Raw genomic sequence first — 27139 nt, forward strand, 5'->3', positions numbered from 1 at the left:
TAACAATACATTTATAAAAATAAAATACAATACAATACATATTTAAAAATATAACACACTATAAAACATTATCATATGAATACAAGAAAAATAAATTATTGTACATTTATATTCCACCAGTATATTGTTCATTTTCAGAGAAATAATTAAGAAAATCTGCAGCATCAATATTTTTCATTTCTATCTCACCAACATATTGATCATTTCCAGAGAAATCATTCAGAAAATCAGCAGCATCAAAATGAGTTGAATTACTCAAACGGTCACTGCGTTCAGTGAAGTTAGTCTCTTTTTTTTCCCCTTTATCGATTCTTTATAGAGCTTGCAAAGGTGCTCGGGGGCTCGACAAATACGAGACCAATGTCCTGGAGTGCCGCATCTAAAACAAGAACTTTCAAATCATTTCGAGTGATTTTCATTAACACTCATGTTCTCTTGATGCCTTTTCAGTGGGTGATTCGTGACTCCCTTTTGAGATGAGTTATAAAAATAACTATCTCGATTGTTTTCAAAACCACGGCCTCGACCACGACCATGACCAACTCCACGTCCACGTCCACGACCACGACCACGACCTCGACCTCGACCTCGACCAAAACCTTGTCTTTGAATTTGATTTTGGTTTCCAGGTTTAAATTCATTTTTACTTATAGCAGTTACTTCTGGAAATGCTGTTGATCCAGTGGGTCGGGACTGATGATTTCTCATTAATAGCTCGTTGTTCTTTTCCGCCACAAGAAGACAGGCGATGAGTTCAGAATATCTCGCAAATCCACGCACTCTATATTGTTGCTGTAGCGCTATATTTGATGCGTGAAATGTGGAAAATGTTTTTTCAAGCATTTCTGATTCTGTAACCTCATGTCCACAAAATTTTAATTGCAAGATTATTCGATACATCGTCGAATTGTAATCACTTACTTTCTTAAAATCTTGGAATCTCAACATATTCCATTCATCACAGACGGTCGGAAGTTTAACTTCCCTTATATGTTCAAATCTTTCTTTTAATCCTTTCCACAGAACCATGAGATCTTTTTCGATGAGATATTCACATTTCAAACTTTCATCAAGATGTCGGCGCAAAAATATTATAGCTTTTGTTTTTTCTTGTGATGAAGATATACCATTTTCTTTAATAGTCTCGCTTAGACCCAACGACTCAAGATGTATTTCTACATCGAGAGTCCATGGCATATAATTTTTCCCCGTAATGTCGAGTGCACTGAATTCGAGCTTTGCCAAGTTAGCCATGGTGGTACTAAAAAGAATTATGATGCATTTTATTAGTTAATGAATATTGCAATACAAAGTAATGGATAAACAACAAGTACAAGCATTCGTAAAAATAAAGAAAACACACGAGGAGGATATTCTCCGATAAATACAAGACTCGTGAGTATGATAATTAAAGTAATTAAAAATAACTTTGTGAAATTCATCTTCTTTTTTCTTCAAAAATTTGAGGAAGAATAATTTTAGAGAAGAAGAGAAAGTTGGAGTGATTGAATGTGTTTGTGAGATCATATTTATAGGGCAAAAACTAGCCGTTTTGTTACCGTTTATGACCGTTGGTGTACAAAAAAATAAATGTATGTATTTATATAATTTTATGGTAATAATATGGTGTATATAATATTAGTAATGTTTTAAATAATTATGTATATCATATCACAATATTCTAATGAGGTGTCATAAGATATTTTGTTTAAAAACCTTATAGACTTTTATACTTGTCGTATCCCTTACCGGGAGTGTGGGATGTCGTCTTAACATCCTCCCAGGATTTATAACAAGTTTTTGAAAAATTTATTTTATTATAACATTATATTATATATTAAGTATATACACAATAAATAAATAAACAGTAAAATAAATATTATTACTTTTGTTACCTTTTTCTTTTGTTTTGGAGCTTGGAAAAATATGGAGGACTTTTAGAGCTTCGTGCTGATAACGTGTTGTAAAAAAGTAAAAATTTACGGTAAAAAGTAAAAATCTCAAACTCTCAAAATTATCACACAACACACTTTATAATATTTTTCTCTCAACTCAATTGTAATTTTCTTCACAAATGAGAGATCTATTTATAGAAAATTTTTACAAATAATCCAAAAATAAATTACATCATTACCTTCATTATCACACACAAATTTCAATATTCAACACCTAATTTTACCTAATTTTCAACATTCAAATATTCAACATTCAATATTCAAATATTCAATATTAAAATATTAATTTTCAACAATCCTCTCTCTTTTATTTTAGTGAATAAATTTTTTGAAAATAAAAGTTTGTGGTTTAACTCTTAGATTAAATTTCGTCATCATTGACATCATCCTCCCTTTTTTTTACGTTTATTTTCGTATCACCTATATTCTGCAATAAAACCAGTGTTTGGACCAATTCTTAATTTGGATTTTTGTTCTTTAGACTATTTGTAATGCATAACTACGATATACGAGAAAAGTTTAATTCATCTCAAAATCTATATCTCTGAATACCTTTTAAATACTTTTGAGTTTGAAATATTGAAGTGGATTTGATTTTAAATCCGCTTCTAAAATCAACTATTTATATTGTGTTAAAAATTAGAATGGAGAATTTGAAATCTTTTGTTATTTTAAATTGAGTCTTCAACCTACTCATTTGAGATCAATACATTTCAGATTATGTAAGATCGAGCGTTTGTCGTTTTAACAATAATTATAGTTTGTGGTAATGATGCAACTTAAATTTTTTAACATGCATAGCAATCCAAATGTCATGGTTCGATCACTCTACCCGACAGAGACGCTCTCATAATTCAAATATTTTCATCCAAACACAACCTTTAGTTTGCATTTGGATTGAAGATTTGAGTGTATTTAATTTTAAATTCACGTCTCAAATCATTTGTATCCATTTGGTTCAAAATTATAATGAATAATTTGAAATCTCATGCGTTGGTCATGTATATTTTTGTTTCAAATTCATATTCATTATCCAACCTAGCTAGTGGTGGATCAGTTAAAAAAAAGTAAAGGATTCAATAGATTAAAACCTTAGTTCGGGTAGATTAATAATCAGGGCTCCACCATTTAACCTAGTCATATGAATCAACGTACTTCAAATTCCTTTGTCTGAAATGCTATCATAAATCAAAATCCTTCTATCCAAACAAAAAATTCAACGATGTATCTGGATTGAAGGATTTGAGCCATGAATTTCAAATTTATTTGATTGCTTGAGATTGCGTTTGAATCGATGAATTTCAATTCTATAGATATCAAATGTATTTTTGTTGTTCAGATAAGTAAGACCATAAACTTCAAATTCACTCATGATATATCTATATAGTGTTTCATGTTAATTAATATGTATTTCAAGTCCACTCAATAATAGTGTTATTTGAAATTTATTTTACTTTGTCTTACTAATATGTAAATAAGTCACTTGTGAATTTAAAATTTGATATATTGTTTCATTGTAAAAAATAAATAAATAAAACTATTATCGAAATCTATGGATTTCAAATCATCTTCCAAAACACAACAATGAATTTACGTTAGGTGAATTTTGAATCCACACATTTGTTAATTATGCATATCTAATGATAATTGTGATCGATTTAAAATACATCAGGATTTTCATTTCCAATACATTCTTGAAAAAACATTAATATCATACACGAATATATATTCACTACAAAAAAATTTTGAAATAACGATGGTTTTCAAAAACTTTTAATATGTGTGACTTTTTTTTTCAAAAACCGTTGCTAAATTAGAATTTTCAAAATATTAATAATCATATAATTATATAATATAATTTTATTAAATACTAAATTATACTTGTTGGGTTGCGGAAACGCTAGCAATCTTGATTTTGATAGTAGCAAAACTTGTTGTTAAGTTTCTAACATATTTACTAGTGAATATTTTGTAATGAGGACCACACAAGTTTTACACGTGTGCACGATTTATTATGTCTTATTTTAGTCATTAAACTTTATTTGTGTATTTAATTAATTTATTCCGTTGCATGTTGTGGATATGTGTTACAACACCTGCACACAACACTTATAATATGATGCACACAATCTCAAGATTTTATGTACTTTTATATTAACCAAATCAACTCTCACAAATGCATATGTTTTGGAAGGAAACAATTAATAAAAATAATTGAATTTTTAGATAATTCAAAAATTATCAGTTGGTATAAAGTTACTCAACTGTTATATTTAGTAAAGACCAGACTCAACAAAGAGAAGGTCCAGTTTAGTTGCATTATCTTCCTACGCCTTCTGATGGAATGAAGTAGTCCTTTTAATAGATTATTATTATTATTATGATGTCAAAAATAAAAATAAAAATAAAAATAAAAATAATAATAATAATAATAATAATAATAATAATGTGAGAAAAAGAGTTTTGTGTCATGAAGTTCGAACCTTAAGTCTCCCATAACAGAGAAAGACGCTCTTTAATCCATTTGATAGGAGATAGGCTGAAAAAATATATATCAATAAAGGCAGCCTCCTTATTTATGAACATGTTCATAGTTTAATTTTTTTTTTAATGAAAAGAGTATAAAAATAAAAGTAAAAATAAAATTAAACCAAAAAAAAATTTATTTCGATTTTAAATATTAAAACTCAAAATATTAAAGTTTAATTGATGTAAATCGTAAAACCAAACTAAAATATATTTATAATTCAAATTTTGTTTGATTTTATCTGAATCATATTAAAAACTGAACTTATTTTTTGAATCTCATATTTGATAGACACATATTTACTTTTTAAAGTTAAATGAGTGTAAATGTAAACTGAATACAAACATTAGAAATGTATATATAATTTTCAAAGTTATTTGTAAAAGTTACAACGAGGTTATACAGTTTTTCTTGTATGATTCAACCATGCATCTATATTCATCTGTTTTAAGTATTTTCCGTGTCTTAACCGGACACATGTCTCGATACAGCACATGCCATATTATTATAACAAAGGAATAAATTCTTTGTTTAAAATAATTTGAATCGTGTCAAGCAGTAAACATTGCACTTTTGATGAAAAATTGACACGTCTTGCACGGTGGATCATCAAAGAACACACTGGTTCCAACTTCGCATATTCCATATATACCCAGATCTATGTTCATCAAGATCCCATAAAACCTCATACAAAAAATCCTCACACAAAACAAATCACGCTCCTTTGTGTTTTGAACCAAGAGAACCCAATAATCATGTCGTGTGAGCAGAAGTGCTACAAAATCTTGATGTTTCCATGGTTAGCTCACGGCCACATATCCCCCTTCGCCGAGCTTGCCAAGAGACTCATTCACAGAAATTTTCGTGTATTTTTGTGTTCGACTCCAGTGAATTTAGAGCCTTTCAGAAAGTCCATCGACGAACCTTCATTAGAATTCGTGGATCTTCACCTTTCTTCCACTGAACTTCCCAAAAAATACCATACTACCAAGAACCTGCCAACCCATTTGATGCCTACTCTCAAAACTGCATTAATTGAATCCAAAGAAAATTTTCGGAACGTTCTTAAAATCATCAAACCAGACATTGTAGTCTATGATTTCATGCAGCCATGGGCGTCAGCGATGGCTTCTGAAGAGGGAATAAGTTCCATTGTTCTCTTCCCCTGTGGTGCAGCATGTACTTCTTGCATAGTCCATTATACCATTCAACCTGAGATGGAGTTTCCTTTCGAGTCACTCAGATTGTCAGAGACTGAGCGAGAGAAGTCTGAGATTATAAATACTGCAACAAATAGTGATGACAATAAGGATGAATTCCTAATATCCTTTGGAGGGCCATCGGCTTCACTTATAATGGTAAACTCTTCGAATAAGCTCGAAGGTAAATACATTAGTTACTTATCGGAATTAGTGAAAAAAGAGGTTGTCCCAGTTGGGTTTCTCATTCAAGAACCCGTTCAAAAATCCGACGATTCCGTGTTCTTTGATTGGCTAAGCAAGAAAAATACCAAGTCCGTGGTGTTTGTCTCCTTCGGAAGTGAGTATTTTCTAACAAAAGAAGAGATAGAAGAGGTTGCTTTAGGTTTAGAAATCAGTGGAGTGTCTTTTATTTGGGTTGTTAGGTTTCCCATGGGAGAAAAAATGGACCTAGACGATGCATTGCCACAGGGGTTTCAAAATAGGATTGGAGATAGAGGCATGATAGTTGAAGGGTGGGCACCGCAAACTAAAATTTTGAGCCATCCAAGTGTCGGAGGCTTCCTGAGTCATTGTGGTTGGAATTCGATTCTGGAGGCGGTAACCTGTCGAGTACCTGTTATTGCTATGCCGATGCAACTTGATCAGCCGATGAATTCGAGGTTGGTAGCAGAAGTTGGGATCGGAATAGAGGTTCATAGAGATGGGGAGGAGTTTACAAGAGAAGAGATCGCGAAGGCGGTCAAGAAAGTAGTGGTGGAAGAAGACGGAAAAGACATGGCGAGGAATGTGGATAAGTTGAGTAGTGAGGTTAGAGAGAACCGTGATGATGAAATGAATACAACTGTATCAAAGCTTGTGCAGCTTGCAAAAGGTTGATAGAGTCGCAATTTTTGGTTCTTTGGCAGAGTGAGCATAATCAAATGTGTGATATAGCTTCCTCCGTAGCTTTCCCCTGATTCAGTAGGGATGAACCACTCACCCTTACATGTAAAAATATAATAAAATTTTGTACGCAAGTGTTCTAAATATTGATATATTTTTCTGTTCAAAGATCTGAATAGAGGCAAGTACTGAAGTAGGGGAAGGAAATATTGCATCAATAAATCATGCTTTACACTCATCATCCCTTGGCTCAAACATCAGAATAGACTTTAACATAATTGCAACACTCCAAAACTCAGGTGATCAATAGAACTTATACTTTCTCAAACATCTGAAAAAACAAAACTGACACCCAATATGAACGAGGCCATACTTCACTAAAAGGTGGAAGGCTTCTGATTATTCAAAGAGAATAAAGAAAAAGGGGCGGCGTTGTAAGAACATCCGACCCTTTTGATATCTATGAATATACTTAGTTAGACTGGTTAATGCTACACCAAATTTAGTGGGGACAGAATTTCGTTTTCTTTCCTAAAAAAAGGAACAAAGCATAAGAGGATCAACAAAAAAAATAAATGGTTTATCCAGTCTCGCAAGATGATAGACCGCTAAAGAAGTGGGGACTCATATACATCGAAAAAGATGGTACCTGTATGGATAATTCCTCTCGGAAAACTGGGAAGCAAGATCCACGGCTAGCTTGGATTTTGCCCACTCCGTCGCACTCATTAACCACCACTATTCTCGGTTTCGAATTTGAATTCTCGCCTGTATCCGGATCTAGATCCATTATCGGATCCGTGCATGTAGTTCCAGTTTCAATTTTATGCGAAAAAACCATCGATCGGCTCGGACAGAGGATGGAGAAAGGAAAATGGGCGGAGACGAAGAAATTAGCGTTCAAGAGGTGAATCAAATTGGGCCCAAGGTATTATCTTTTAAAAGTGAGCTCATTGTCATTATTACTTTTATAATTAAAATATCTAGCGGTATAACGTGATTTTTAAGACTAAAATTTTGTACTGTATAAATATTGTACAATTCGTTTAAATTTAAAAATTCTTCGTATTAAGACAATATGAATATATTTGAAGATCGTTTGATTCATTAAAATAATTTTTATCATCATTCAATGTTTGTTACTGTTGCTCGCTGTCTTTGGAAAACTAACCTAATCTATTATATATTATAATAGCTGAGAGAGTAGAAAAACTTTTCCAAGAGAACACCAATTTTTTTTACCATCTTTTTCAATACCAAAAAACTTTTTTTTTTTTTTAATACCTATTACATTTTTATTAAAATTAAATTTAATAGAAAAATAGATTTTTTTGCTATACACAAAATATGTACGAACACAATAATTATAATATTCATATCAAATTATAAATATCCAATATTCATTTTTATAAATTGATTAAATAATATTTCAAATATCTAATATTATGTTACACGCGACGCGCGTGCTTTGATCGCTAGTATAGTAAAAAATGTTTTATATAGTTTATAAGTTCTGAAAAACAGTTTATAAATTGTTTTAGAGCTTATAAGTTCATATAATTTATTTGATAAAAAAATTACAAACAACTATAAACTATAAAAAATAAGCTATTTAGGTTTTGTTCTATCTTTTTATTAAGATATAAAAAACAAAATTGTTAAAGTTTTATTGAGTAATTAGTAACTACAAATTTTTTACATATCATTACAATGCAGCAACTGAATTCCGATAGGCGATTTCAGATATTCAAAAAGAAAATAAATTCTTTTTTCAACACAAACCACACAAGAAACTTACAAGTTCATTGTTTTTATTAACTTTCATTCCTACCAAGCTGAACAAGCTTTTTCACAACTACATTCATTTCAATATCACGTTTCCTTTTAACCTCGCTGCTCAACTCATCCACATGATTCCTTTCCATTCCTTTTCCGTCTTCCTCCACCACCACTTTTTTGATTGCCTTTGCGATCTCTCCTCTAGTAAACTCGTCCCCGTCCCTCCCAACCTCAACCCCAATCCCCAGTTCAACGGTCAACCTCGAGTTCATCGGATGTTCAAGTTTCATCGGCATACCAATAACAGGCACTCCGTATGTCATTGCCTCCAGAATCGAATTCCAACCACAATGAGTTAAGAACCCTCCGACACTCGAATGACTCAATATTTTAGTTTGTGGTGCCCACCCTTCAACTATCATGCCCCTGTCTCCAACCCTTTCTAGAAAACCTTGTGGCAATACCTTATCTAGACCCATTTTTTCTCCAACGGGAAACCTGACAAACCAAATAAAAGACACCCCACTAATTTCTAACCCTAGAGCCACATCTTCCGCCTCTTTTTTTGACAGAAAATACTCACTTCCGAAGGAGACAAACACCACGGACTTGGGATTTTTCTTGCTCAGCCACTTCAAGAACACATCATCATCATGGGATTCATGAACTAACTCTTGAACAAGAAACCCAATTGGAACGACCTCTTTTTTCACTAATTCAGACAAATAACCAATGTAATTAGCTTCAATCTGATTGGAAGAGTTGATCAGTATAAAAGAAGCCGATGACCTTTGGAAGCATGCTAGAAATCTGTCCTTACCCGAAACATCATTTGTAACAAAATCTATTATAGTACAGAACTTCCGCTCAATCTCTGAAAATCTAAATGACTCAAAAGGAAACTCCATCTCAGGATGAATGACATAGTGGGCGAGGAGAGATGCACATGCTGCACCAACAGGAACGAAAGCAACAGAACTTATTCCCTCTTCAGTGGCCACTTGTGGGGCCCATGGCTGCACGAAATCATAGATTAAAATGTCAGGTTTGATGATTTTAAGAACGCTCCGAAAATTTTCTTTGGATTCATCGAATGCAATTCTGAGGGTTGGGATCAGATGGGTTGGCAGGTTCCTGGTAGTATGGTAAGTTTTGGGAAGCTCAGTGGTGGAAAGCTGAAAATCGACGAATTCTAATGAAGTGTCGTGGATGGATTCTCTGAATGGCTCTAAATTCACCGGAGTTGAACATATAAATAAATGAAAATTTCTTTGAATAAGCCTCTTGGCCAGGCCTATTAAGGGGGATATATGGCCGTGAGCTAACCATGGGAACATCAAGATTTTGAAACATTGCTGCTCACCCGACATGATAATTGACTTCTTTTGAATAAAAATAAAGTAACAAAGGAGCAGAAGGGGATTTCGATCTTGTAAGAAAAAGTAGAGCAACTTCAAAAGGAGGGGGAAAGGTTTTATATATAGTGATTTCTTTTTTCTGGTACTTGTTTTTATAGAGATTTTGATCTTGGGAGGTTGGAACCAGGGTCTTTACAGAAACGGAACAAACCGACGGGTGAGACGGATCCTACACCACCCCCGGATTCATTAATTTACTAAAAAAGTACTTTTTAAAAAATCCCAGGGGGACCTGTCCTCGGATTCATTAATTTATTGAAAGCAAAATTTTAGACAAACAAAAAGATTCTAATCCGATTTGATTTCTAAAAAATTATTATTTAAATATAATTTGAATCGGCTCATCTTGTGAATATAAATTTATGATACTATTTCACAACAAATTACTTTTTAAAATTTCAGTCTAATTGGCTTATTGATAGCTTTTTGTTAAACATTTAAGAGATTTAATGATTTTTAAAATAATCGACGTTTTGAATTAAGTTGATATGTTTTTATTTAACTATGTCGAATCCTAAAAATTTGTAACAAATTTTAGTTTGTGAGTATTGTAACGCCCCGAAAATTTGAAGGTCCACGTGAACCACGTGCATACAAATTATTAAATTTATTTGGTATTTTATTAAATTGTTTAAAACATTAAATGCGTGTTTCTTTCATTAATTTATGTTTAATTATTTTTATGCATTTTATGCATAATTCATGCATGACAAGATTAATTCATAAAATTTTAAAAGTTCATGCATTAATAATTTAAGTTGTTTTTTGCGCATGATTAATTTTTATTAACTAAATAAGGTATTTTAAGGGTATTTTTCAAAAAGTGATTTTATTGGGTATTTTTACCAGCAGGATTTTATTTTTTTAACGGTACGCAAATTTTATCGAATCAGGGGACTTTTTAAAGGTTCGGCTAATATTTTTAAAATCTTTTCAACACAAAATATTTTTCGGGAGTGCGTTTGAATTTAATAGACCTAATTTTAAGCTTGTTGGACTTAAAAACTCTTTAAAATTTTAATTAAATAATCTAGGGCCCATTAACAATTTGATTATTATGTAATTAAGCTCCTAAACAACTAATAAACCTAAACCTAATTCTCAACCAGCCGACACACACCCATCAGCTCCCTGTCCTCTCGGTTTCCTCATATCAGCTCAAGAAAAAGGAAACCATCAGTCTTCATCATCCAAACAATTAACCCTTAATTAATTCATTAAACTCCCACTAACCTATTTACATTTCAGCAACCGCCCACCTCTTCCACTCACAAGCTTCCTTGTGAGTTTGCTGCTGCAAAGTTCGGTGATGCCATATTTCCTTCCAAGCAAAGAGCTCTTCTCCTCGGCCTTTAGCTTCTCGATAGTTTGTCCAAAATTAATTATCAGGCACGCTTGTATCTTTATTCTCGCATCATACACGTCAATATTATACTGAATTTCATGTATTTGATCAAGCATGTACCGATCTATTATGTGTATGCGATTTATTCAAAGTTTGAAAAAAAAAAGTTGATCCTTGACATGGGTTTCACGTTTTTAATAGTTTGAAGGGGGCTGCCGGGTTAGGGATATTATGGGCATGATTTTCATAGTGTTTAAGGGTCCTTTAGATGCAAAATTCAGGTCTGGAACATCAGCAGCAAGAGGGCGGAATGATTTTTGTTTTCAAGGGGGCTAGGGTTCGATTTTGGTCCTTGAGAGTGCAGGTTAGGTACGGCTCATGGGGCTGCGTCCAGAAGGTGTCAAAGGAGTGAGTCATGGTCCTAGGGCTGGGCACATCTGGTGTAGTGCTAGGGGTGGCCGACCGAATATGGTTGCAAGAAACCTCAAGCACAAAGTTTAGAGGGCAAGATCAAGTGGTTTGCATGGTTTGATGCATGGGCTGGTGCCGTGTGTCTAGTGTGTTAAGTAGGGACCCAAGGTGTCAAGGGGAGGTCGGGTCTTGGCTGGCACGTGGAGTTTGGGTGGTGGCTAGAGTTTTGGGAAAAGAGTGCACCGAGGTGAGTAATTTGTTGGTATGCAGAGCGGAAAAACAGAGAGCTGATGCTCAAATATATTATATAAAATATTTTGNATGACATGGTTTTAGGAACATTTTAGTGTTTTTAAGATATGGTAAAAAGTTGAGAAAATTTTGATTAAGTTTCGAANAGCTGAATACTAGATCTTAATAAATATTACTTGACTATCTAGAACTTGTCTATTGAGTATCATGACTTTTGGATTAACTTGAGAATATAAATTTAANTTTAAGGAGTTTGGTAAGCTTCGGGTCAATTTTAGAGGTCCAGGGATGAAACGATAATTTTTGGGTTTTCAGGGGCAAAATAGTCATTTTTCACCCGGGATGAGGTTTTGGTTCTGGCAGCGCCCTGAGCACAAATTTATGATTTTTTTTTTTNAAGCTCTATGTGCTTTGAACGGGCATGAAACACAGGATTCTTTGTCATCGAGATAGCAGATTTATTGTCACAATAAATTGTGGTTGCTTTTGTTTGCTTCAACTGCAGATCTTCCAGCAATCTTCGTAACCAAACTGCTTGACATGAAGCTTCAGTAACAGCTGAATATTCTGCTTCAGATGATGATAATGCAACTGTCTTTTGCTTTCTTGAGCTCCAGGATATCACATTTGTACCAATGCAGAAAATGTAACCTGATGTGCTTTTTCGATCATCAACTGATCCTGCCCAATCACTATCTGAATAACCTATCAGGTTGCACTCATCTTCTTTTTCATACAAAATGCCTTGCTTCTTTGTTCCTTGAAGATATCGAAGTATTCTTTTTGCAGCTGTGAAGTGATTCTTGCTTGGATTGCTCATGTACCTGGATACAACACTAACTGAAAAAGCAATATCAGGTCTAGTGTGAGTAACATAAATGAGAGACCCAACTAAACTCCTAAAAATTGAAGCATCTGTTTGTTCGGAACCATCTTTCTGCTGCAATTTCTCATTGAACATCATTGGTGTTGAAACCGGTTTATACTTTGCCATGTGAAACCTCTCAAGCAAGTCCTCAATGTATTTTTCTTGTGAGAGAGATTTTTCCTTTACTTTGCTTGACTTGAATTCCCAAGAAATATCGCATCAACCCCAAGTCTGTCATTTCGAAGTTGCTCATCATTTTCTTCTTAAAATCTTCAACCTCTTTCTCATTTGTCCCAAAGTAAATCAAGTCATCAACATATAAACAAACAACAATAAAATCGACTTCATTTTTCTTGATGTAAAGAGAGGGCTCATTAGGACTTTTCTGAAAGCCATTTTGACGAAAGTGTTCGTCAATTTTCTTGTTCCACGCTCGAGGAGCTTGCTTTAAGCCATAAAGTGCTTTTCGAAGACCATACACTTGATCATCTTTTCCTTTCACTTCAAAACCTTGAGGTTGCTCAACGTAAATTTCTTCATCGAGTTCTCCATTCAAAAAGGCTGACTTCACATCTAATTGGAAGACTTTCAACTCAAAATGTGCTGCAATAGCAAGTGTTGTTCTAATTGTTTCAATTCTCGCAACCGGAGCAAAAGTTTCATTAACATCAATACCGGGTTGCTGGGAATATCCTTTTGCAACCAAACGTGCTTTATATTTCTTTACTGAACCGTCTTCATTGTACTTGGTTTTATAAATCCACTTCAAACCAATGACATCCTTCTTGCTTGATAAGTCCACAAGCTCCCAAGTCTTGTTCTTTTCAATGACATCAATTTCTTCTTTCATGGCATTGATCCAAACCTGCTCCTTTGCAGCTTCTTAGAAATTTTGTGGTTCACAACAGAAAAATGCGAAATCACAAGACTCATAAACATCTGTCAGCAATTTTACCTTTCTTGCAGGCCTTTCGGAATCATCTGAATCCTCATCACTTGATGGATTAGAGCCTACTTAATTTTGAGGGATTGATGTGAATTCTGAATCAAATTTTCTTTGCGAAATATACCTTGAGTTGACAAAGGCTCAATTAAATTCAGCATTCAAATTTGGCACTTCAGGTTGCTTGCTCCACTCCCATGCTGCGTTTTCGTCAAAAATAACATCCCTTGAGATCATTAATCGTCGAGTATTTGGATTGATTAGCCTATAGCCCTTTGATTCATCACTGTACCCGATAAAAACAAATTTTTCACCTTTTTGTCAAACTTTTCTCGACTTATTGCAGGGATATGAGCATAAGCTATGCAACCGAAAATCTTCAAGTGATCAATTACAGGTTTGCGCTTACTCCATGCCTCAAACGGTGTCTGATTTCGAACTGCTTTTGTTGGAGATCTGTTAAGAATATATACAGCACTGTTCACTGCCTCTGCCCACAAATCATTTGGCATATTCTTCCCTTTTAACATGCTTCTAGCCATTTCAACCACTGTTCGATTTTTCCTTTCGGCAACTCCATTTTGCTGTGGACTTCGACTCACAGTAAGTTGTCTTTGAATACCATTATCCTTGCAATATCTCAAGAATGGAGAGCTTATAAACTCCCCTCCACGATCTGTCCGTAGCATCTTCATTTTGAAACCACTTTGTTTTTCTGCCATAGCTTTGAATTGAAGAAAGACTGAAAAAGCCTCAGATTTTTCATGAAGAAAGTATACCCATATCATTCTACTGTAATCATCAATGAAGAGAATGAAATATCGTTTACCATTCAGCGAAGGAGTTTGCACTGGACCACAAATATCAGAATGCACTAACTCCAACGGTGCCTTAACTCTCCACGAAGTTTTTGAAAATGGCAACCGATGTATTTTTCCATAGACACAACCTTCACAAACATTATCTTCATCCTTGATATCCGGAAGACCAATTACCATATTCTTTTGTTTAAGAATGAGAAGTCCTTTAGTGTTCAAATGACCAAATCTCAAATGCCACAACTTTGAAATATTCACAGATTCAGATCTAAAAGCACAATTATTTTCATATGACATTACAAGAGAAAAGACCTTATTTGCACTCATTTTCACTTCAGCCACTAAAGCTTTATTTTTCTTGTCTAGTATGATGCTTTTGCCATCATCAAATGAGACCGAATAACCATTTTGCATAAGTTGTCCAATACTCAAAAGATTTTGCGCTAAACTAGGCACATAGAGAACATCATGAATATTCTTCTTGGTACCTGTTTTGGTGTAGACACTGATAGTTCCTTTCCCTTCTGCATTTTGAGCCTTTCCATCACCAAGCTTTACTTGAGAATTGAATCCAGATTCAAGCTGCTCGAATAGATTTCGGTTTCCAGTCATATGATTGCTGTATCCTCTATCCAAATACCACACATCCAAAGGCTCACGCTCCACATTTGAGCTGGTGTAGAACAGTTTCTCACCCTCTTCCTCTTTTGTAAATTTTGCATCAGCAGTATTCTTGTTTTGATGCCAGCAATTTCTTTGTGAATGGTTAGGGACTCTACATCTCTTGCATCTAAACCGACAATCTTTAGATTGATGATTTGATTTCTTGCAAATAATACAAGAAGGCCCATCACTAAATTTTTGTGACTGCTCTTTCTTCTCTTCAAAAACTCTCCCATGGTCATCTTTTTTATGTTGCCGATATTGACCATAACGATTTTTTGAGAAATTACCTTTCTTTTGCTGTGAGGGACCACTGGATCTTTCAAAAATATTAACTTTCGATTGAAAGGCTTGCTCCATGGAGTGATACGAGAATCTATTGATTCTCTGTTCATGCGCTGCCAGAGAACTCATCAACTCATGCATCGATAATTTTGAAAGATCTTTTGCTTCTTCTATGGCAGCAACACAATGATCAAATTTAGGTGGTAAAATTCTGAGAATTTTTTCAATCACCTTCTTTTCTGGAATGTCATCACCAAGACTTTCAATATGATTGACAATTTGAGCAACTCTTGTGAAAAATTCTGTCACCTTCTCGCTTTCTATCATCAATAAAGTGTCAAAATCTCTCCACAGTGCTTGTAACTTTATGGAGATTACTTTGTCATTTCCTTGAAATTCTTTTTTTAGAACATCCCAAGCATCCTTTGCCTTTTTCTTATTGAAAATGCGAGGATAAATAGATTTACTTACCCCTTGTTTGATGTAACGAAGAGCAGTGCAATCTTTCTTTTGATTTTTCTTGAAATCCTTCTGCTTGGTTTCGTTCCAGCCAGTAGAGCTTCCATCTTCGGGGGGCTCGTCATAAGTATTCTCGATGATTTCCCAAAGATCAAAAGAGATGAAGAAATCTCTCATTTCACTACTCCAATAATCATAGTGTTCTCCTTCAAAAATTGGAACTTCACTGGGAGAATATTTGAACATGGTAAGGCTTGAATTTCCAGCCATTTTTATACTTTGATTCACATGACACGAATAAGAGAGAGAAAAAAGTTTAGATGTTGACCAATAATTCAAAGTAAGACCAACACCATATATGATTGGAGATGCTACTGTTGGAGGTAGGTGAACTATGCTTTCATGTGTAAATTCTGAGTGCTCTGATACCAAATTTGTTAGTATGCACAGCGGAAAAACAGAGAGCTGTTGCTCAAATATATTATATAAAATATTTTGATAATGAGATGACTACAAGGTAGTCATATTTATACAAAATTCATGACTTGTAAACTTCCTAATTTAATTCCAAGAGCTGAATACTAGATCTTAATAAATATTACTTGAATATCTACAACTTGTCTATTGTGTATCATGACTTTTGGATTAACTTGAGAATATAAATTTATTTTAACATAATTGAGGAAAAGAAGGGGCCGAGATTGGGGAACCTCTGGAAATTTTCAGCCATGGGTTAGGGGGCTAATGACATGGTTTTAGGAACATTTTAGTGTTTTTAAGATATGGCAAAAAGTTGGGAAAAATTTGCTTAAGTTTCGAGTCGATTCGGGTTAAAACCGGGATCCCGGTCCAAGTTTTAAAACGAATCGATTAAGTTGCGAATTTGGCTCGAGTTTACGCCTAAGAATACTTTTAAATATGTTTTGGGAGATTTTAAGAAGTTTGGTAAGCTTCGGGTCAATTTTAGAGGTCCAGGGGTGAATTGATAATTTTTGAGTTCCCGGGTGCAAAATGAACAAGAGTTTGGTAAGCTTCGGGTCAATTTTAGAGGTCCATGGGTGAATTGATAATTTTTGAGTTACCAGGAGCAAAATGTTCATTTTGCACCCGGGATGAGGTTTTGGTCCTGGCAGCACCCTGAGCACAAAATTATGATATTTTTAAATGATTATGCATCATGTTTACGATTTTTACGCTATTATGATAATTATGATGCATGCTTGGTTTAAAAGAAAAATTACGTATATGCCTGCTTTTATTAAGTGATGAATATGATGACACGTTTTGAAGAAAGTGATTTAGTTGTGACTAACACGATGACACGATGACATGATGATATGATTGGAGATATCGTGAGGGAAAAGGCCCAGAAGGAGCCCGTTTACGGGAGAAGGCCCCAGACGGAGCCCGACGATCGTATTTTCATTGACATGATATGATGATATGATAGGCCCGGGCTCAGTTGACGGGTGAGAGTGTCGCTGATGTCCCCCGCCGCTCGGTACCGTGGCTACACGTAGATGGATCCATCGACTGACATGATGATACGAAAGTCACAGCTAATGAACGGAATTCAAATCAAGATTTTAACACGTATATGCTGATACGATGATACATGCTATTACTATGTTTTGACATGTCACAGTTACGCATACGATATGATAACATGATGAGACAGGTTTTGACACGTTACGATTTTGTACGACACGCTTATGTTCATGTTTTTAAGCTAATGAAATACATGTTGATTATGCTATTTTTCACTGTTGTGTGCTACATATATGTACTTGTTATTACTGGTACAGGTGTGTTGAGTCTTTAGACTCACTAGGCGTGTGTGATGCAGGTGAGCTTGATGCTGAGGAGACTGGAGGTGCTGAACTCTGAGTAGGCAGCTATGGTGCTGTGACATCACCTGAGGACCGCATGTTTTCCGCATTATGATTTACGAGTTTTGAGAGCATACGAACATTTTCCTACGTTGATGATTTTAAGATTTTTATACGTTTATGTTTAAGTATGATTTTGGACGAGTTTGGTTATTTTAAACTGCGCAATTTTTACTAGCAAATATTGAAGATCATTTTTAAATCTTATATTTTTCTGTAGAGCGCATGCATGCGAAACGTTTTAATGATATTTCGAAAATGCGAGCTTTTAAATAAAATAAAATTTTCACATTTTTAAAATGAGTAGACGTTTCAAGTATATTTTTATAAATATACAATTTTTTTATAAACTCAATGGATTTTATATATTAAAAATATATCATACCTTAAAATAAAGAATAATACATTTAAATATTTTTAATTAATATCATTTTATAAAGTTTTGATATATTTATGCCATATAATTATCTTTTATATGTATGTGTGCATGTGTGAGTGTGTTTTTAAAATTTTAAATCCAGTTGCATGCTTGAATTATTAATACGAGGATGATATCATCATCATGCTAAGCCATGATTAGATTTCTTTTGCAATGGTTTCATATATCTATATTCGTAAAAATCAACATTTATTAAACAATATTTTTCTAGAACATAACTAAAAAAATGACACTTTCATTGAAAGATATTGCTTTAGGCGTTTTATTTGTACCAAACCTCATGTGAAATATAAAAAATGTACATTTCTCCCATGTAAATTAAATATACATTATAGACTTTAATATTTTTATAAAATTTGCACGAACACCTCCATCACTACCTGAAATTTGGCGAGTTAAAGTATTCGATGATATCTCATAGAACAGTGATTGAAATGATCAGGGGACAAAACGATTAGACAGAAAACTTGACTTTCTACAAGTCATATTTCGTGTCAGATAGACTAATTGGGACATTATCTATGCTAATCGGACGCTATAAGATCGAGATGGATGACACATATACAACTACCGGAATAGATAGCGTCTGACTAGCCGGTCTAAAATAAGACTTGTAACATATTGAATTTTAATAGAGAAAAATTATTTTTATTCCATTAACTTGTTTCATTTTGAGTTTTGGTAAATTAATTTGTCAAAAGTTCGGTTTGGCATACCTAATTTTAATTTTCAACTATTTTGGTTCAAATATTGATGTGAAATATGACAAGCCAACAATTTTCAATTCCATGCTTGCTTTTTCCGTTGCCATATCAGCATTTTTTGACAAGACATCGGATTTTCCAGTACAAAATCGACATTTTTTGATGTAACATTAACAATTAGATCAAAAGAACCAAACAATAAAAGTTAGTATACAAAAACTAAATTTTGCAAACTCAGTGTACTGACTCTTAAAATTAAACAAATTAGCATACTAAAAAAACTAATTATTCGTTATAATAAGCTCACGGGAATATATATGTACATATCACACTACTAGAGCATCCACATTGGTGACCCACCACATCCTCAAAAAACATGAGGTCTATTCTATATGCAACATACCTATCATATTAACATATTCATTCTCTCACGTTTATGTTAACATTAACACTAATTATTTGTATATCTAACTGTTCACTCATTCATTATAAGAATTATCCGATAATTTGATATAATTAGAATAATTATTAAAAAAGTAAATTAAAATAATTATTAATGTCAAATAAATTTAAAAAACATGTTCAAATACATCATAAAAAATTCAAACGATATAAAATAAATATAAAATTAAAATAACATAAAAATATTAAAATACACAAGCTCATATTTTTTTTTTGACACAGAGAACAGTCTATTTATTAGATAAATCAAGAGAAGCTATATCCATCAACCAAGATGGGTAAATATCTTCACCCCAAATAAACGGTGAAGGATAGGACAAAGCAAAATGCGGTAAACAATGAGCGACTTTGTTCGATCATCTACTAACATTACGAATTCTCAAAAAACAACCAGACTGGAGAAGCTCCTGAATGTTCAAGATAAGAAAACCATCATGGATTATAATTTTCGCAGGGTCTGTCAATGCATTAACCGCTTGAACTGAATCTGAAAACACCCACACATTGCGATAATTACCTTGCACAACGAGCTTCAAGCCAAAAAGAATAGCATTGAGTTCTGCACCAACCACCAAACTCGAATACCCCGGCCTGAAGCCACACAGATATATCCATGGTGGTCTCTAATCACTGTTTTTGACTAGTCGTGTTTTTGAAGAATGATCATTCAAAGTCATACTGCATAACATAAATGACAAATGTTCGCAATTCTTTAAACATGGCCAAAATACAGAACATTTCCATGCTTCTCTAACTTTCGGACAAAAAATAAGACAATGACTAGTCGAGCCAATCCTCGCTCCACAGAAGGAACAACTCCCATTAATATGGATAGGGCGCTTAAAAAGATTCAATTCAGTTGGTATAAAATCATTGCATGCTTTCAAAAAAATATAGACCTTTTGGGGAATGCGGAGAGACCATATCAGTTGGGTTAATGTTTCATGTATACGAACTCAGTTTCTGTTCCAGCCTACTTTATGTCGAATGGTGGTCGATGTTCGAGTTTGGTTTCAGATTAATCCGAGATTTCAGCCTGTTTTCGTGAGGTATAGTAGGGTACCGGAAATGGAAGTTTTACTCTCTTCTATTTAATTTGTTATAATTGATCTTATATCTCATCGTTATTGATTATTAATTGGGTAATAGTTGTAGGTCCAAGCATTGACAAGTTTGAGGTATAAATTCTTCGATCAAGAATTAATGTCAAATTATTAAGTGCGATGTGTGTAAGAATTAATGGTTGTTGGATGTATTAGAATTAATATTCAACAAGTCGATCTAAGAATTATTGCAAATTTAGTTGTTTGAAGATTTTTGGGAAAATAAATTGATAGATGAGAACTTTTAGAAAATAACTTGCCTAGTTTCGATTTTTGGCAAAATAATTCAAACTTTGAAGATTTTAGAATCAGTGTTGTATCATTTAGGATTGTTGTGAACTTATTTATTTTGTGGAAATAAATATTTGTCGTAGGCCGAGAAAGTTCAAATTAACCGTTCGTTAATCAGCGTTGAGTTGGTATAAGTATATTAAAGTTCGGTAACATACAACAATAACACATAAATTACGTTTTAAATATATTTATGTGTTGTTATAGATTCTTATGTATTTCTGTGGATTATGTGGATTTTTAAATGTCTTGTTGATTTATATGTTCATGTATATGACATATTTTATGGTATTTATATTAGAGCATGATATTATGATATACATATTGAGCCTTATCGTACTTGTTATCCGTTACATTGTTCATTGTTATTCGGTTTATGCTGCTAAAAGCAATCTCGTAGATACACTTGGGACTGTAGATTCGATTTAGATTCAATTGTTCCATCCTAATAAGCCTATATTGATACACTTGAGACTGTAGATTCGATTTAGCAATCCCGTTTGTTAGTGCAACCATTCGGGGGTGAGCGTTGGGCCTGGAATTGTGTCATCTGGTTCTGTTCCGTTGTGTCATCTTGTTGTACCATGACAAATGTGTGGAGGCTAAGTCGTGAGTGTTTGTGTTAAGCATTACAGTGCGTAGGCTATTGTCGTGGGTATTTGTGTTAGCATCACGACATACGTGACAAGGCAGTTTAGTTGCATGACGATATAGCTTCCCTGTATATTGTTGCTCGAGCAGTACTCTTGTTTCTATCGTACCATTTGTTGGCTCCTACTACCCCGTCTCTATTGAGCCATGTTTCATGCATTGCATGATTCATTTTGTTTATATATTTATGTATGATTATTGTTGTTATTGTTGAAATGTTTCATATCAGAATCTTAACCCAGTTGTTTATTGGGAGCTACTGTGGATGTTTTTTGTGCACAATGGTAGGTCACCCAATTTGTTTTGTAGCACATGCAGAGGATCCGTCAGTGGAGCTCGTGATCGAGGTTGGATTGTAATGGTTGGTCACTTTGAAATCTCTCAGTTTTAGTTAGTATATGTATATTATATCGGAGTCTTGTTTAGTTTATGTCATATTTTTATCCTCCGGGGAGATTGTATTATTATGTAAATTAAAGTTTATCTTTTATGTTTTGATTTAGTTTATGCTGTGTTGAGTCTTGTCGGCTTTATTTGAACTGTTGTTTGCAGATTGTTGGATTGTGTCTGGCCAAGTATTTATGAATACCACAACGTCGTTCTTGAATCATTTTTATTTTTCATGTATTTTAAATCTTTGGTATATTCTATTTATGGTGAGATCATGCCAAAATTTTATATGTTGTGAGGTCAATTTTAAATTTTAAAGTAATTTTAAATCATTTTTCGCTGCAGTTAATTTAATAAATCATTTTTCGCTGCAGTTAATTTAATAAATATTGTTTGATAATTAATTGTAATTATAATAATTGAGCCAAACTATTTTTAAATATATTTATTAATCAAAACAATTTAATCTTGTAATTTATTTAAAATTAATATTTTATTATAAAGTTTAAAAAAGAATACAACATAATAAAAAATACATATGTATAAAATTTAAAACAACATATAAACTAAAACTTTCTAAAATAATAAAAAAAATACAAATTTATAAAATTTAAAACAACATATTAACAAAAACTTTCTAAAATATGTAAAATAGTAATTAACTTATTGTTGTATTTTCCTCGAAAATGCTCAACTAAATCGGCACTTAGTAAAAATCTTGTTTGGAGATAATAATGAAATCGTTGGTTTGCGTCTTGGACGGGTTGTGTAGGTTCGTCACCTATATCATTATACCAATTTTTCACGTGACCTCCTCCTATTCAACAACCATGTTGTGCAAACTAATGCTTGCTGACATAATATGTTTTTTTCCCTTGTACCAACAACGAGCGGGACCTTTGATAATCGCCCATCGATATTAGAATACCTAAAATGCCCGTTCGACATATTTTCTTGCAGATTCTTGTCTTTCTTTAAACAACTTTCTCTCGGGATCTTCTGGGAAAGAAAAAGCCTTCATGAACATTGCCCATTCCAGATACATTCCATGTTTTAGATAATACTTCTTTGTATATTGAGTGTCCTTCATCATGAAATTAATCTCCAGGGTGTTTTTTTGCAAGACACTATTGAATATATGGGAGATTCGTACAATATGTGAACTGGAGACTCCAAAGAATTCATGTCATATCCACAAATATTTAGATGTGAGTATTTCAAGCACGATTGTTGGTGATCCATGGTCTCTTATAAATATATTTAGATGTGACTATTTCAAGCACGATTGTTGGTGATCCATGATCTCTTATAAATTGGTCTTTCCAAGCAACTGGACAAATTTCCACATACAATCAAGGTTGCCCATCATGTCACAGAAGTCATGTAGCTCATCATGCATTTGAAGAAGACACTGAACATCATCATCATTTGTCCTTCTCAAATATCGATCATCAAATAGTTCAACCACATATTAGAAAAATTTGAAAAAACACGTCATGACAGTTGATTCACTCATATGTAAGTACTCATCAAGATGGTCGGCAGTGACTCTTTAAGCCAATTGACAAATCGTAGCTGTACATTTTTGTAGTGACGACAAGCCTTTTCTTCTCGTAACATCGTCCTTCTGCTGAAAATACGATGAAAGATTCTCAACTGCAGTCATTATGCAAGTGAATAACTCTCTTCGCATTCAAAATCGTCTTCAAAATATTTGATCTGGATACACGAGGTTTGTGGAGAAATAATCTCCCTCGCATGCTTGACTTTACGATTTTTTTTGGATGAATCTTCTTCTTCACTGCATCTCGTTACTACTTTGACATGCTTCCGATATTTGTCGGCTTTATTGAATTATCAATAACATTAGCTCTTCAACCAGATCATGACCTTGATCATGATCAGCTTCAACTTTGTTTTCACTTGTTGAGCTAGAACTTGAACTATTAAAGATGCATGAATATCGAGACACTTTGGAAGAAACAAATTCAAGTTTATTTATTTGCGAAACGATATGTTCTTAGAAGAAGAATTTCACAGCACAATGTATCTTCCATTTTGGTAGGCAATAGACGCAAAAAAATAAATAATGACGCCTTTGAATGACTACCAATTCTTTTATGTATGTATGACTTTAGGTGTCAGAACTCTATATCTCGAAAAATATTTTTGGCACCTCAAAAATTATTGGGATGTTTGTGTAACATTTTTATATAAATCAAAATTTTAGTATTTTCCTTTGGTCTTGTAAAGATTCTGATATTTATAAGTTTTGACATGCATCGTTTTCCTTTTAATGGTAACAATGGGTATAATTCATGCTCCCGGACCATGCATAAATTCTTTAAATATTTGTAACCGGACATGTAACCCGACAAATGTCATAATATTATACGAATGCAATATTATTATAATGATAAAATACAAGTTGAAAGGTCTCATTAAATAATTTGAATCGTGTCACGAAGGAAAATATTGCACTTCTGATGCGAAATTGACACGTCTCGCGGAGTGCATGCAGCCAGACCTCGCTGGTTCCTACTGTCGATCTGCGCTATATAGGCGCTGCTCTCACTAGAAACGCATGCCAATCAAACCATTCTCACACCATTGGGTTTTGATCGAACAGAATCCAACTATCATGTCGGGTGAGCAGCAATATTACAAAATTTTGATGTTTCCGTGGTTAGCTCACGGCCATATATCCCCCTTCACGGAACTGGCCAAGAGGCTCATTCACAGAAATTTTCATGTATTTTTATGTTCAACTCCGGTGAATTTGGAACCATTCAGAAAGTCCATGAACGAGCCTTCGTTAAAATTCGTGGAACTTCACCTTTCTTCCACTGAATTACCCAAAAAATTCCACACTACCAAGAACCTGCCAACCCATTTGATGCAAACTCTCAAAGCTGCATTCGATGAATCTAAAGAGAATTTTCGAAACATTCTTAAAACCTTCAAACCGGACATTTTAATCTATGATTTCTTGCAGCCATGGGCGCCACAGGTGGCGTCGGAAGACGGAATAAGTTCCGTTGTTCTCCTCCCTTGTGGTGCAGCTTGCTTTTCTTTCATAGCCCACTACTCCATTCATCCCGAGATGGAGTTTCCTTTTGAGTCACTCAGATTTCCAGAGACGGAGCGAGAGAATTCTGAGATTATACATGCTATAATAAATAGTGCTGAGAGTAAGGATAGATTCCTGAGATGCTTCGAAATGTCATCGGCTTCTTTTATACTGATAAACTCTTCGAATCCGATTGAAGCTACTTACATTAGTTACTTGTCTGAATTAGTGAAAAAAGAGGTTGTCCCAGTTGGGTTTCTTATTCAAGAACCCGTTCAAAAATCCGACGATTCTGTGTTCTTGGATTGGCTGAGTAAGAAAAATACCAAGTCCGTGGTGTATGTATCTTTCGGAAGTGAGTATTTTCTAACCAAAAATGAGATAGAAGAGGTTGCTTTAGGGTTAGAAATCAGTGGGGTGTCTTTTATTTGGGTTGTTAGGTTTCCCGTGGGAGAAAAAATGAATCTAGATGAGGCGTTGCCACAGGGGTTTCGGAAGAGGGTTGGAGATAGATGCATGATAGTTGAAGGGTGAGCGCCACAAGCTAAAATATTGAGGCATTCGAGTGTCGGATGGTTCTTGAGTCACTGTGGTTGGAATTCGATTCTGGAGGCAATATCGTCTCGAGTACCTGTTATTACGATGCCGATGCAACTTGATCAGCCGATGAATTCGAGGTTGGTTGCGGAACTTGGGATCGGGATTGAGATTCGGAGAGATGGGAAGATGTATACTAGAGGAGAGATCGCGAGGGTTATAAAAAAAGTGGTGGTGGGAGAAGTTGGAAAAGAGATGGAGAGGAATGTGGATAAGTTGAGTAGTGAGGTTAGAGGGAATTGTGATGTTGAAATGAAAGAAGCGGTAAAAAGGCTTGTGCAGCTTGCACAAGGTTGATAAAGTTGGAAGTTTGGTTATTTGGTAGGGCCAAATTCAGCAGTGTAACATTCCTTTGTTCATATAGTTGCAAATAATATATGTAAAAGGTACCTGCTAGCAAAGTTAAGGGCTTTGAGGCCGATATTTGGGGTACTGAATGACACAAAAACAACGTAATGATGTGCACAGTATAGGGATCGGCTTTCAAGCCAATAAATGCGCCATGACTGAGTCTGTCACATTGGTATTAATTCAAACCAAGATATACATATATTTTTAATTGATAAGTAACACATTCGAAGATTTGTTAATCGTAATCGTGAAAAGTGTCAACAATCGATAAATAAAAGGATGAAAAACAGCCAACGACAGTAAAATTAATTAGTGTCAACCAGACAACCAAACCAGCAGTGAATGAATTCTTGGATCTCAGCAAAGGGAATTTATGCTCTTGCTAAGCTCCTCCAATTTCTTCAATCTCAATTTTTCACTTTCAGTCACCAACTAACAAACAAAGATACATGAAGAAAGTTAAAGTTCCCGAATCAGTGCAATTATAATTTATAAGTCAAGATTCTGCAAGAAGAACAAAATTACCTCAACTAGTTTGCCAATAAGCTGACCCTTTTCTCTGTTCTTCTCATTGAACGCCTCAATGGCTTCTTTGTATTCCTTTTCCTATGTTATTACGTTATACGATGAAAAGACATGTATATCTATTCATTTAACATTTTCGTGATTTACTATAGTTAAATTACGTTTAAAAATTGTGACACTTCACCTTCTTCTGGCAGCTAAGCCCCATTGGCTTCAAATCTCGGTTAATCAAGTCGATCCTCTTCCGAATAATCGCAACTTCCTTCCTTGTCGGATCGGTTAAAGCTTCAAGCTCCTATTATAAGTTATGCAAACACAGAGGATCCCAAACTACATGAGAATCAATACATTTGCATGCAGTAGCTAGGTTGAAATACTTTGACCTAATTAAGTCAGACCAGGACTCATGAATGGTGAATATATACATCTTTCTTTCATCAAACTTACTTCACGAATTTCGGCCAAGCGTTTCGTTTCCTCCTCCACACGGCCTAAATGAGCCTCGACTTTCTCCCTGACTGCGTTTTTCCTTCTCTCGATCTCTTCTTCCTTGACACGAAATGCGGCTAATGCCGACCTTGTCATCTCTTCATCTCTTTCTTCACTTAGGAAAGGGCTGTCAACGTGGTTGATCGAACCAGAGTTCTTAGGACGCGGCATCGGAACCTTCTGATCAAATGTCTGTTGTTTTTGTGTTGTCATTTCAAAAACCACAATCCTTAAAACCTTTTTCCTCCTTGTCTTGTATACTTTCGCTTTTGTATTTAAGAATGATGCGTCCTCAATTCTTCTCTTTTTCCTGTTTACATATGCTTAAATAAAACAAGGCTACCTTTTAAAGTATACATATAACATATGGA

General features: G+C 34.2%; 5 protein-coding genes across 5 annotated transcripts; 2 read left to right on the top strand and 3 right to left on the bottom strand.

Moving 5' to 3' along the window:
- Nucleotides 1-5008: 5008 nt before the first annotated feature.
- LOC140973157 (beta-D-glucosyl crocetin beta-1,6-glucosyltransferase-like) lies at nt 5009-6807 on the top strand. The gene has a single exon (XM_073435757.1). The coding sequence runs from the start codon at nt 5238-5240 to the stop codon at nt 6558-6560; it is 1323 nt and encodes a 440-aa protein (XP_073291858.1). The 5' UTR covers nt 5009-5237; the 3' UTR covers nt 6561-6807.
- A 1573-nt stretch (nt 6808-8380) lies between these two features.
- LOC140971979 (flavanone 7-O-glucoside 2''-O-beta-L-rhamnosyltransferase-like) lies at nt 8381-9879 on the bottom strand. The gene has a single exon (XM_073434452.1). The coding sequence runs from the start codon at nt 9713-9715 to the stop codon at nt 8381-8383; it is 1335 nt and encodes a 444-aa protein (XP_073290553.1). The 5' UTR covers nt 9716-9879.
- Nucleotides 9880-12150: 2271 nt separating this feature from the next.
- LOC140971980 (secreted RxLR effector protein 161-like) lies at nt 12151-12765 on the bottom strand. The gene has a single exon (XM_073434453.1). It carries the CDS (start codon nt 12763-12765, stop codon nt 12151-12153), a length of 615 nt encoding a protein of 204 aa, XP_073290554.1.
- An 11612-nt stretch (nt 12766-24377) lies between these two features.
- On the top strand, nt 24378-25340 carry LOC140971981 (flavanone 7-O-glucoside 2''-O-beta-L-rhamnosyltransferase-like). The gene has a single exon (XM_073434454.1). The coding sequence runs from the start codon at nt 24378-24380 to the stop codon at nt 25338-25340; it is 963 nt and encodes a 320-aa protein (XP_073290555.1).
- Nucleotides 25341-25969: 629 nt separating this feature from the next.
- LOC140973159 (uncharacterized) lies at nt 25970-27139 on the bottom strand. The gene is made up of 4 exons (XM_073435761.1): nt 26727-27139; nt 26464-26574; nt 26280-26360; nt 25970-26186 (listed from the first exon to the last, which is right to left on the bottom strand). The coding sequence occupies exons 1-4, from the start codon at nt 26979-26981 to the stop codon at nt 26112-26114; spliced, it is 522 nt and encodes a 173-aa protein (XP_073291862.1). The 5' UTR covers nt 26982-27139; the 3' UTR covers nt 25970-26111.

The sequence above is a fragment of the Primulina huaijiensis genome, chromosome 3 (assembly GCF_012295235.1).
Source record: "Primulina huaijiensis isolate GDHJ02 chromosome 3, ASM1229523v2, whole genome shotgun sequence".
Taxonomy (NCBI): Eukaryota; Viridiplantae; Streptophyta; class Magnoliopsida; order Lamiales; family Gesneriaceae; genus Primulina; species Primulina huaijiensis.

What these genes read in the sequence shown, in the direction of transcription:
- LOC140971981 (XM_073434454.1), top strand. Translation starts at nt 24,378, where the DNA reads ATGTCGGGTGAGCAGCAATATTACAAAATTTTGATGTTTCCGTGGTTA.
- LOC140971979 (XM_073434452.1), bottom strand. Translation starts at nt 9,715, where the DNA reads ATGTCGGGTGAGCAGCAATGTTTCAAAATCTTGATGTTCCCATGGTTA.
- LOC140973157 (XM_073435757.1), top strand. Translation starts at nt 5,238, where the DNA reads ATGTCGTGTGAGCAGAAGTGCTACAAAATCTTGATGTTTCCATGGTTA.
- LOC140973159 (XM_073435761.1), bottom strand. Translation starts at nt 26,981, where the DNA reads ATGACAACACAAAAACAACAGACATTTGATCAGAAGGTTCCGATGCCG. An exon ending in GCTTGGCCGAAATTCGTGAA is followed by an intron (nt 26,575 to 26,726) that starts GTAAGTTTGATG and finishes AACTTATAATAG; the next exon opens with GAGCTTGAAGCTTTAACCGA. An exon ending in GGCTTAGCTGCCAGAAGAAG is followed by an intron (nt 26,361 to 26,463) that starts GTGAAGTGTCAC and finishes GTAATAACATAG; the next exon opens with GAAAAGGAATACAAAGAAGC.